The sequence below is a fragment of the Gigantopelta aegis genome, chromosome 5 (genome assembly GCF_016097555.1).
Source record: "Gigantopelta aegis isolate Gae_Host chromosome 5, Gae_host_genome, whole genome shotgun sequence".
Lineage (NCBI taxonomy): Eukaryota > Metazoa > Mollusca > Gastropoda > Neomphalida > Peltospiridae > Gigantopelta > Gigantopelta aegis.
Window position 1 is genome coordinate 16,032,045 of NC_054703.1, and position 13,209 is coordinate 16,045,253.

General features: G+C 37.2%; 1 protein-coding gene across 5 annotated transcripts in view; it reads right to left on the reverse strand.

Moving 5' to 3' along the window:
* Window positions 1-719: 719 nt before the first annotated feature.
* Window positions 720-13,209, reverse strand: part of LOC121373312 (vacuolar protein sorting-associated protein 13A-like) — a 197,762-nt gene continuing 185,272 nt past the window's right edge. For all 5 annotated transcript variants that reach the window (XM_041499874.1, XM_041499873.1, XM_041499872.1 and 2 more), the window contains 4 exons: window positions 11,825-11,919; window positions 9,236-9,359; window positions 7,886-7,966; window positions 720-4,725 (listed from right to left, as the gene is read on the reverse strand). In XM_041499874.1, the coding sequence (XP_041355808.1) occupies window positions 4,678-4,725; window positions 7,886-7,966; window positions 9,236-9,359; window positions 11,825-11,919 (348 nt within the window). In that variant the 3' untranslated portion in view covers window positions 720-4,677. The remainder of the gene's footprint in view (window positions 4,726-7,885; window positions 7,967-9,235; window positions 9,360-11,824; window positions 11,920-13,209) is intronic.

Consider the following 13,209-nt stretch of genomic DNA (forward strand, 5'->3'; position numbering starts at 1 on the left):
ACACATCACATTCAGGCTAAGTTGTGAAATTTATTTTACATACATGTATATCAGAAGCACTGAAATCGGGTAAAAATCTGAAAATCACATCTCTGAAATCCTACAGCTGTATGCCTATGCCCCGTTCTACGAAGCGATCTTAGAGTGAAAATCACTAAAGTGAATAAGGTAGTGAGCCACTTAAGATGATATTACTGCTAAAATTAATAAAGTAATTAATAACGCTTAAAAAGTCAATCGATCGATCAATCAATGAATCGGCCACTCAACCCATGCTTACATCAAAGGTCCAAACACAAGACTTGGTTACACAATCACTGTTCCCTCCCCAACACTTGTATACATTTGCCTGTCTCCCCATAACACATTTAAAACACTCATGGCCTCTCCATAATGTGACGTACATATCTGATGATGTAAGTTAGTTGTTGACATAACTGCCACAATGATGATTGTTTCTTGTTGCCTAACAGTTGTGACGTCAAAGCTTATATATTGAGGCACTGATTATGACGTCAAAACCATCTAGGGGAAGAAATATATTTTTCTTTCTTTCCCTAGGGATTTTTTTTTTTTTCCCCCCCACTTCTCTCTCCCCATATGGGTAATAATGGGGGGGGGGGGGGGGGGGATGACTCCAACCTATAAACCCACAACCACAGATCTCACATATTTGCATTTCACTATATATGGCCAACAGCCTTAAGTCAACATGAAAGTTTTGTGGTCATTGCGTTTATAGGACATTGTTTAAGCAAAATGAAGCGCAGTTACATAACATTATTCTGATACAAGTTTTAACATTCATGTGATACAATTTCTTAAATTGAACTTAAAAATTAAGCATGGAATATAATTTCACAACAATCTTAAAAAGACGAATTACCAAATTCAGACAAAAGCTGTTAAAATAAGCACTATTATCTTATATTTTGATGAGATCAAAGTTAGATTTAAAGCAAACAAAGCAAAGACAAGAAGCCACATTAAATACAATAATAGATGAGAGAAATGAAAGTAAATTTTGTCAAGAAATATTAGCCAACAATTAAAAAACCCACCAAGAACATTTAAAACAAAACAAAAAACAAATGAATGAGAAAGTGTACAGAACTCATGACAACAGATTTAAAAGAGAACATTTGAGAATATTTCTCGTTCTTTCACATAATACTAATTCTATTACAAAAACTACAACTACTAATATCTCACAACTAACAACAGTAATATTTTTCTAAAAGCACCATTCAGTTGTTATGACAATCAACAGATTAATCACTGAGCAAGCCTGAACTAAGATTTGAAACCGCGGGACTACAAAAATGGAATATATTGATAAACAAACACCTAACATAAAGAAGTTTGCATATACATGTACAAACATACATAGCAAAAATATACATCATTTCTTCAAACACATTTTATCATTTGAATGTGGAATAGTCTAAAATTTTGAAAAACATAATTGGTGAAATTTTATACCAGGAACACCCGTCATTAGTAAAAAAAATTCAATCTGTATTTTTAGTGTTACAGAAATGTAGTATTTTGTTATACGGTTTATTCAAGAATGATACATATATATCAAATAATGTGGTATGTGCTGTCCGGCATGTAGTAAAAGGTATTTAAAATGTGTTGTGATTAGAAAAGATTAATTTCTTCCTCCTGCCTTCATACATGCAAAAAACGTCCACACCAAATCATCTAACTGTTTAATTAAGCTCTAATTAACTTGTATTATTAATTTGCAGTTTTCGTCCACATTCCACATTCAAATACTAAAATGTAAACAAAATAAAAGTACTTTTTAACTTCACCACAAATTGAAATTCATTTTAAATATATTTTGACAAAGAACACTAATTAAAAAAAAAAAAAAATTCTTCAGCAATATATATAAGTTAACTTTTAAAATGTTACATTTGTTCACAAAGAATAACCTATTGCTATGGAAACGAAACACAATCATGTGGTTTAACATACAATCATTGGAAACCTTACAGAGATGTATACAAAGGAACCCTGTTACCGTTATATACAATTGTGTTGTAGAACAAAGGCTATTAAAAAAACAGAACATTACTGCTTTAACATTAATAAAATATCACAAACTGAAATTTTATAAAAGTACAATCGGTCATGATATTTTTTTTAGCACAAAATAATACAAAAAACTATTTGCATAACATGTTCGAAAGAAACAACTATAAACTTTTAACAGTAACAGACGCGTGTGTGGAGGAGGAGTGGGGAGGGGTGTTTCGAGGGTTAAAACCCAGCTGCTCAAGCAAATCTTTTTACATATTTCTGGTGGAGGATGACTTGACTGCCCCCAATAAATTTTGCAAACCTCTCCTGATAAAATTCCTGCACACACGTCTGAGTAACCTAATCATAAGACAATACCTAGGCAACAAATGTAAATTTTAGTATAGTTAAAGAATCCTTAAATAACATTTGCACATATACATAAAAAACATATGTAAATGTTCAACGATTACTCCATCTTTAAAACAAATTACCATTTCATTGTAACTAATCAACAGTTACCGAGTATGTTAACATTATCTGACGTTAAGCTATTTGAGAATTCAACACGGATTCAACAGTACAGTTTTGCAAATAATTTCCGAAAGGATTTGCCAAAACATTTACATTTTGTCATTAACTAAATTTAACCGAACTTTCACGTTTTAACAAACATGTTGTGGTTATTCATGCATATAAAGGTAACACAAAATACAACATTCACATTAAAACCATCTGTTTGAAGTAAAGTAGTTTTTAATACAGCCAGAAACGGAGAGAACTGGGTTATAAAACTTGCACCAACAATCATTTGTCTTTAACTTGCACAATTCTAAATCAAATTTAGAACATTTACAATGTTGTAAACATGTTAAGCAAACTTAAATACATTGTAGTTTACGTGAATTATATATACTTGGCATATCCCGTATATGATTTACACCAATTTTTAATTCTTAGAGGCCTGACAGAAATTTCTTATTTACAGTTGTTTTACGATAACTGTAAATCAGTATTACTTTTCTTTTTTCTAATTAACCTATTAATGTATTTACCCTTTATCACATCAACTTTGGTGCAATCTAAAAGCCGTAATTTTGGACAAATTATTTATACCAAATAGTGAAGCAAGATAAACAGCGGACGAATCACATCCGCGGTTTAATCTCAGCTTTAAATTATATTTTTTAAAATGTAATGCACTATTTTCTCAGTAATCCTTTGTGAATCTCATTTGTTTTGTCTTTCACGGAGAATGAAAATGAATACTAAATACTGAAGTAAAATCAAGTGTCACGAACCAGCATATATCATGTATAAAAACACGGAATTTAAACTGACTGCACTGAGCCCCGTTCCACGAAGTGATCTTAGTGCTAAGATGATTTTAGCGCTAAGATCACCTTAAGTGTATACAATAGTTATACACCTAAGATGATCTTAGCGCTAAGATCACCTGAAGTGTATACAGCAGTTATCCACCTAAGATGATCTTAGCGCTAAGATCACCTTAAGTATATACAGTATTTATGCACCTAAGATGATCGTAGCGCTAAGATAGCTTCCTGGAACAGGCCACAGATTTACATGACATTCAGTGTGTGGTCCTAACCTCATGGCCACTGACAAGATCTCAGTTTTGTTGTCAGTCATAAGGGAGTTAATTCACAAAGCTCTGTAAGGCTCTTTTAAAAAAAAAAAAATCACATCATCATTGCATGTCTTTGTGCATTGCACAGTGAGACTGAAAAGTTGCGAGACTTTAGTGAATTAGGCCACAGATTCCTGTAACATTCCTACAAATGAAAATCATGTGAATTAAGAAATGCCAATTGTTAAAAAAAAAAATTGACATCCAGTGTTCAACCCACATGTGTCAAAATATGATTTACATAATAATTATTTATTAGAATTAAATTATAATTAAGTCACTAAGCTCGGTGTAAAACATTAATGAACATTTTTAATTCTCAATGATCACAGTGTTTTTTTAAATAAGAATCTGATAGAATCGGACACAAAATGAAGACTGGTTTGACTATATTGTTTTTTCCAAATATTACAATTTCGATTTCTAGTGTGCTATGAGAACGCAATAATAAATGTTTTACCACATAACTGCACAAAGTGATATATTGCTGAAATTAAGTGTTTTAAAAGAAAATTCTGAGTTCTCTGCAGTGTTTTTTCAGTAATATATTAACATAATTATCCTGGGTTTCTTTTTAATATTTCAGAGTCAGTTATAATGTTTCTTTTTTGTAATATATTAACATAATTATCCTGGTTTCTTTTAAATATTTCAGAGTCGGTCATAATGTTTTCTCAGAGATATTTTTGAATTTGATCGACAACATGTATGCAGTAATAATACTAATTAAAATAACAGTAATGTCATAATTCTCAGATGATGAAATCACTGCAAGCAGCGTCTCACCATCAACAAAGCACCAATGAACTGAAAGAAGCTGTTCCAATACAAACACAACAGTCAACACGCAGTGATACAATATTGCACACAGTCGTCTTATTGTCCAATCAAGTCTCTTCATACAAGGTGAAGGTGTCCCAAGTCCAGCCAATCATAGGGCAGTTTACAGATATGATATGGACTGCTGGCCAATCGGGTAGAAGAATATGTAGGAACTATGTCGCTGCACGGGCCATAGCTTCTTCAATTTTCCCAATGATCCACTGAAAGAAGAATATAAAAGGCATAATTAATGGGCCAAATTTCAAAGTCTGGGTTTTAAAAATATTTGTTAAACGCAGGTGTTTAAAGGGACATTACTGAGTTTGCTACATTGTAAGATGTTTTCGACTAATAAAATACTTCTACGATTAAACTTTCATATTAAATATATTTTCTTGTTTAGAATATCAGTATCTGTATATTTAATGTGTTTCTGGTCGTCTTAATATTTGTAAGAAGCCCAAACTGGATTTTGTCTTCAAATAATTTTGTACATATGAAAAAATATATTTTAGGAAATAAAATGAAATTTAACCTAGTACAAATATTAGAACGATCAGAAACACGTTTAACATACAGCCACTAATATTTTATGCAGAAAAATATTTTTGATACGTAATTACAATTGCAGAAACTCAGGAATGTCCCTTAAAAAAGAGAAAAAAGTTTGTTTTGTTTAACGACACCACTGGAGCACACTGATTAATTAATCATCGGCTATTGGATGTCAAACATTTGGTATTTCTGACACTAGTCATCAGAGAAAACCATCTACATTTTTTCTAATGCAACAAGGGATCTTTTATATGCACTTTCTCACCATTCGGTCCAATGTATTCATCAGCATGGAAGGTATTTGCATACAATATTTTCCCTTTTAGTTTCACTAATATGTAAAAGATCAGAATGACCCTTGAAAGGTCATAGTGACCTACTTATGTCAATGACCTAATTATGGTATATATATATAATCATTGTAAAAGATTGATGTGTATATCACATAAAGAGTTTTTTTCATTCTGAAGACAATAATTCATCATTTCTGGGAACAAGATTTTACTCTTTTCTGTGACATATAGAAAGTAGGTCATACTGGCATACATTGTAACCATATTTTGTTGTTTTCCCAATCACACTGCCTCCTTTCCATTCTCCTGATCTCCAACTCATATCTTCCTGATCTGGCAGCTCCACCTATCTTTAATTTTGTTTGCTGTTCAACTCGACATCCCAGTCCTTGTCTCTCAGACCACAACAGATGCTTCTGCCATTTCCAATCAGTTTTTGCTGTGAGCTTAGTCTGACTTCTTCAGAGAGTGCTCAGTGGCTGTTTCTGGCATTGTCAAGAGGCACCTGTAACCACCTTCTAGACTCCCCTACCACCCTCAGTCATTAGTTTGTGCCCACACTGACATAATTACCGGTTTGCTGTTTTTCCAGGTGCATGTGCAAGGAGATGGTTTTGGAAGTTGTAACCCCTCTCTGCTAAGCAAATTTTCTTTTTTTCCTATGCATTTCCTAGGCCATCAGACTACAGGCTGGTAGGTACAGGGTTCGCAGCCCAGTACCGGCTCCAACCCAGAGCGATTTCTTAAGGGCTCAGTGGGTAGGTGTAAGGCCACTACACCCTCTTCTCTCTCACTAACCACTAAGCAACTAACCCACTGTCCTGGACAGACAGCCCAGATAGCTGAGATGTGTGCCCAGGACAGCGTGCTTGAACCTTAATTGGATATAAGTACAAAAATAATTTAAAATTAAAATTATGCATTTTCCCGGGATGCATGACTCAACCACTCCATAAACTTCATTAGCCAATCTAGATCTAACTTCCCACACCCCCTCACCCTGCTAAAATTCCTTCACAGGCATCTCTTTATATAACTACAGACTTACAAGATGTAATAGAGACTCGGATTAATGATTCTGCATATCCTCGATTCAGAAAAGACAGCACCAAACAGTCAGTTAAATCCACGGTCACTTTATGTGGAATATATATATATATCAGAAATTATGAAAAACATTTAGAAACCTCTGACAAATTGGGACCTAAAGTATATATACTCTTCAAAAGAAGAAACGCAAAACCACATTGTCGTAACATTTGGAGAATTGATTTAATTATTGAATGGTGAGTCCGATAATTACCAAATGTTGCAGGATTGTTCACAATTCACTCTAGTCCATTGTGAGTAAGTGATAGGACACACCACCACGGTCAAGGTCATCTGGAGTCAATACCGGGTGTGGCCTCCGCGTGTGTTGACAACTGCCTGGCACCGCCTGCCCATTGAAGCAACCAGAGTACGGATGACGTCCCGGGGGATGGTGGCCCACTCGGCCTGCAAGGCTGCTGCCAGCTCGGGCAGGGTCTGGGGCTGTGGTTGTCGTTGTCGGAGGCGTCGGTCCAACTCGTCCCATAGATGCTCAATTGGGTTCAAATCCGGTGGTGATATCGATGGCCAAGGAAGGACATTAATGTTGTTGTTCTGTAGGAAAGCCGTTGTGAGACGTGCTGTGTGAGGCCTGGCGTTGTCATGTTGGAACACTGCGTTGGCGTTGGCCATAACTGGAACGATGTGTGGCCGGAGGATCTGGTCAATGTAGCCCTGTGCATTCAGGTTGCCCTGCACGTGGACCAGGTCAGTTCTGCCAGTGTGTGAGATGGCTGCCCACACCATGACACTACCCCCGCCGAATCTGTCCACTTCCTGCACACAGTTTGCCGCATAACGTTCACCACGACGCCTATACACGCGACATCTTCCATCATGACGTCGGAGCAGAAATCGGGACTCGTCACTGAACCACACCTGTCTCCATCGCAGTTGAGGCCATTGTCGATGAATCTGGCACCACTGCAGTCGGAGTCGACGGTGTTGTGGTGTTAAGATGACACCTCGAACTGGACGTCTGGCACGAATTCCTACCTCACGGTCCCACAGTCTGGAGATGGTGCTTGGGGACACATGGAATGCCCTGGCAACGGCCGTTCTGGATTCGCCTGCGTCTAGTCGGCCGATGGCATTGTTTCTCTGCGGTTCACTGAGACGTGGCATGTCCTGGATTGTCAACTGTCGGCCAAATACAGAGGCCAGGCAAGCGAACAGCCTGCACTTTTATACTGTCGGTGTTCATGTTGTATGTGCAGACAACGCAGTAGCTGCGTTTTATCGAATGTAACCGTGGGAATGTGTTTGGGACATGCAATGACCTTATATTCACAAAGCATGAACCGGTAGGAAACATAAAATCGGAGTTATAACCCATTTGTACCCTTTTGCGTTTCTTTTTTTGAAGAGTATATATATATATATATATATATATATATAGAGAGAGAGAGAGAGAGAGATACTCGACATGAAGAGTGGTACACACCTCTGCCTGTTTAGGATCCAGTATATGGACTTCTTTCTTGGTAGCACTGTGGCCAAAGGAAAACAACTTCTTCTCTTTCTCCTGGTTAATAAATAGATACAGTGTTATTACAGGTAGTACTAAACCAAATAACTTCCGGCTGGGTCAAAGTTGGAGGTGCACCCAACTTTTGATACAGAAGTGAACACCACAAGTCCTGTGATTGGTTATAAATGTGAGTGTGTTGGTTGTACAAAATAATAGTTTCATCTGGGTAAAAAAAATGTGCAATTTTATTTCATCTAGTACCAATGTGTCAAGTAGCCTTGTGTTTAAAACCTGTAAAAAAAAGTACTCGAATTTTGTGCGAAACTAGGGTAGTCATAGACGCTACCCGTTATCTCAGAAACGAGCAGCTTGACCACCATTTTTTTCTGATTCACTTTAAGTGTAAGGGGTGGTAGTATTTATATCCGTGACGTTTATGTCGGTTGATACGTTGCAGGTAGGAGTTTTAGCCACATATGTTACTATTGTCGTCTATGGGATTTGATTTGGTAGTATACACCCTACAGCATTTGTGAATTACTTGTACTAGTGAATGTCAAAATTAGTCATGCTCATAATCTCTTTAAAACCTATGAATCATGTGACATATCTTCAATACTACCTGTAAATCATTACAATCAAATGTACACAACCACCTCCATTTGACTTTCATACAGCACTATTTCAATACACACAAATCTCATTCAGTCTCCCTTTGACTTGACTGTAATATGTCTATGTTCAATACACATAGCCCACCCTCAATTTGACTTCCATTAAGTACTATTTCAATACATACTGCTCATACCATATCTTACCCATTACCTACCTTCAACACTATTTCAATGCCACAATAGCACCACCCACCTGTTTACAAACCTTCAGCACTATTTCAATGGCACAATAGCACCACCCCCATTTACTTACCTTCAATACTATTTCACTATTAGCACCACCCACCCATATATCTATCTTCAGTACTATTTCATTGCCTCAGTAGCACCACCCCCACCCCTCCCACCCGTTTACCTACCTTCAGCATTATTTCAATACCTCAATAGCACCACCCCACCCACCCGTTTACCTACCTTCAGCACTATTTGAATGTCTCAATAGCACCGCCCCCACCCCACCCACCCGTTTACCTACCTTCAACACTATTTGAATGCCTCAATAGCATCACCCCCACCCCACCCACCCGTTTACCTACCTTCAACACTATTTGAATGCCTCAATAGCACCACCCCCACCCGTTTACTTACCTTCAGCACTATTTCAATTCCTCAACAACCCCACCCCCACCCCACCCACCCGTTTACCTACCTTCAGCACTATTTCAATTCCTTTATTTGTTTTCTTGGGTAGTTCCTTAATTTCTGCCCATGTGAACATCCACTCCGCATCCCACGATCCGAAGATTTCGCCTCTCTTCGCAAGCAACACACGCCTAAATAAACAAATTCATTATGAAACATCAGACCGGCCTTAGTGGTGTCGTGGTCAAGCCATCGGGGCTGGTAGGTAGGCTGAGTTTGCAGCCCAGTACCGGCTCCCACCCAGAGTGAGTTTTAACAACTCAGTGGGTAGGTGTAATACCACTACAAACTCTTCTCTTTCGCTAACTACTAACCACTAACTCACTGTCCTGGACAGACAGCCCAGATAGCTGAGGTGTGTGCCCAGGACAGCGTGCTTCAACCTTAAAGGGACATTCCTGAATTTGCTGCAATTTTTTTAGATGTTATCGACTAATAAAATAGTTCTACGACTGAACTTACATATTAAATATATTTTCTTGTTTAGAATATTAGTGGCTGTATATTAAACGTGTTTCTGATCATTTTAATATTTGTACTAGGTTAATTTTCATTTTATTTCCTAAAAAATATTTTTTCGAACATACGAAATTATTTGAAGATAAAATCCAGTTTGGGCTTCTTACAAATATTAAGACTCATCGTAAAAGGGGCTTTAAAGGCATACTGTCACAGATTTAAAGACCTTATTTCTCGAAAAATGAATAGTAAATAAAAAACTCAGGAATGTCCCTTTAATTGGATATAAGCATGAAAATAAGTTGAAATGAAATGAAATGAAACATCTGAAAATATCAGTGAAATAATAGTGCTAGTGCCAGGGAAAATCGCAGCCGAAAGTTGTTATTCCCATGACAGAAATTGTTATTTTGAGGTAAAGTTTGCTTTGTTTTTAACCATACCATGAAAGTACATTCGATTAATTAATCATTAGCTATTGGATGTCAAACATTTGATAATTCTGACACATAGTCTTCAGAAGAAAACCACTACATTTTAGCAGCAAGAGGTATTTTTCTCTCATCCTCAGGTACCGTGTATACATGTAGGACAGAGCTATCCCATGAAAGAAAGCTATGTAAGAAATTTCTATCTTACATGGGATATCACACGCTTGCTTTAAAATGTCGCTGGTAATATATGATGTCATATTAATGTGAAATGGTGATGTGAGGTCATTAGACACAGTTTTAAATTTTTTTTTTTATTAAAACCTTCATTATAAAAGCTATCTTGTTAATTTGCCTTCAACAGGAAACAAATACAGTAAATATGATAGTGTAAAGAAAGAAATGTTTTATTTAACGACGCACTCAACACATTTTATTTACGGTTATATGGTGTCAGACATATGGTTAAGGACCACACAGATTTTGAGAGGAAACCTGCTGTCGCCATTACATGGTCTACTCTTCCGATTAGCAGCAAGGGATCTTTTATTTGCACTTCCCACAGGCAGGATAGCACAAACCATGGCCTTTGTTGAACCAGTTATGGATCACTGGTCGGTGTAAGTGGTTTACACCTACCCATTGAGCCTTGTGGAGCACTCGCTCAGGGTTTGGAGTTGGTATCTGGATTAAAAATACCATGAATCGACTGGGATCCGAACCCAGTACCTACCAGCCTGTAGACCGATGGCCTACCACAACGCCACCGAGGCCGGTTTATGATAGTGTAGTTTATTTATGATAAAATGGTCAAATAAAAAAGTTATTTGTTCAGCCATCTTTGTCTGTTAGTGTAAAATTTACTGAATGAATGAGAGAAAAAAAAGACTACATCATTAGCAGTCATGTGGGATAGAAACAGTACACCCTCGGTGGTGAACATGTCGACAATGTGACCCGGGTGTACTTTTTCTATCCCACATATGATGGAGTCTTATAATATCCACTTTCCCACAGACAGGACAGCACCACAATTATACGATCATATTGTAAAGTTTGTTTTGTAGAGTACATTGATTATTTTTCTTCAGCAGTTGGATGTCAGACATTTTATCATTGTGACTATGTCTTCCGAGGAAACCAACCCACAATATTTTTATTTTTCCATTGGCAGCAAGGATCTTTTACAGGCACTTTCCAACAGACACACACCATAGCCTTTCATATACCAGTCATGGGACATTGGCAGGGCAACATTTCTGCCATAAAGGCATTTTTGGGTATGGTGCTATGGAATTGAAGGAAATGTTTTATTTAACGATGCACTCAACACATTTTATTTACGGTTATATGGCATCAGACATACGGTTAAGGACCACACAGATATTGAGAGAGGAAACGCGCTGTTGCCACTTCATGGGCTACTCTTTTCGATTAGCAGCAAGGGATCTTTTATGTGCACCATCACACAGACAGGATAGCACACCACGACCTTCGACCAGTTGTGGTGCACTAGTTGGAAGGAGAAAAAAACCCAATAAGCTGAATGGATCCACTGAGGTGGTTCGATCCTGCGACGCAAGCACCACAGGCAAGCACTCAACCCACAGCTAAATCACGCCCCATAAGTGTTATGAGGTGGAAGGTTTATTAGTCATGGTGGTGACATCATCCCCCAACCGCAATATGTAAGTTAAGTTACTCACTTGGTGAGGACCAGGAAGATGAGTTTTCCATCCTTGCTGATGACCACGTGGGCAACATATTCATCGGTCGTCGCAAATTTGCCCTTCTCAGTTTCCTGGTGAAAAATTAAAATTAAACTTTTTCATGTAAATAATATTTAAAAACAACAACAAACAAAAAATCAAAAGTAAATTTTTAGATTTTTTACCATTATTCATTAAATAATAACTAGTTTTTTGCTGTTAATGAACTATGGGTAGAAAGAAAGAAATGTTTTATTTAATGACGCTGTTTGCACTTCCAACAGGCAGGATAGCACAAACCATGGCCTTTGTTGAACCAGTTATGGATCACTGGTTGGTGCAAGCGGTTTACCACTGAGCATTGCGGAGAACTCACTCAGGGTTTGGAGTCGGTATCTGGATTAAAAATCCCATGCCTCGACTGGGATCCGAACCCAGTACCTACCAGCCTGTTGACCAATGGCCTAACCACAACACCACCGAGGCCGGTCAAACTATGGTTAGATGTAGATGTACTTGATAAACTACATGTATTCCAACACACATTTAACCTGTTGTCACCTTCCATAAAAACTGTAAATCGGACAATATTAGTAAACATAAAATGTTAGTGAAATAATGAGACAATACAAGACTCTAATTTTGCTGCAATATCCTGTTGTTGTTTGCTATCCGTTTGATTTAATCAATAGCTTGTAGCCATTGTTGTGAGGGGCAGTGGGTCTAGGATTGATCCCTGTCAGTGGACCCATTGGGCTATTTCTCGTTTCAGCCAGTGCTCCACAATTGGTGTAACAAAGGCCATGGTATGTACTATCCTGTCTGTGGGATGGTGCATTTAGAGAGTACTGTAGAATACTTTATTTTCGCAGGATCAAATTTTCGCGATTTAATGAAAATGGGTCAATTCGCGAACATTTATTTTCGCGAATCTCCCAACCCCATCAATAAAAAAACGAAGTACAGATGTCAATAATTTTGTTTTAAAAACGAAACTTAGTTTTGCCGGTTGTTACGCTAATCTGTAGAACTAATCCTACATGTACACACGAGTGCTATACACATAAAACAACAGTTTTCCTGCTTTAACCAATCAAGACTTTATTGTCCTTATAATTGTTATAAAAACAAAAACCGAAAACAAACGAAACGAAATTTGAAGGCACAAGCTACTAGTACTCCGTAACTTAAGTTTGATTGAAACAATATTTATTGCCGTCAAAATACTAGTTCAAAACGGTTTGTGATTGGCTAACAGGCCAAAAATAAAAATAAAATTGTGAAACATCTGAACATAGCCCAGTCCGGATTTTTTCACTTCCACATTTTTAATATACTGTGATAATGCATGTTTACTTCCGTCGTTGAACACGTGTAGACTC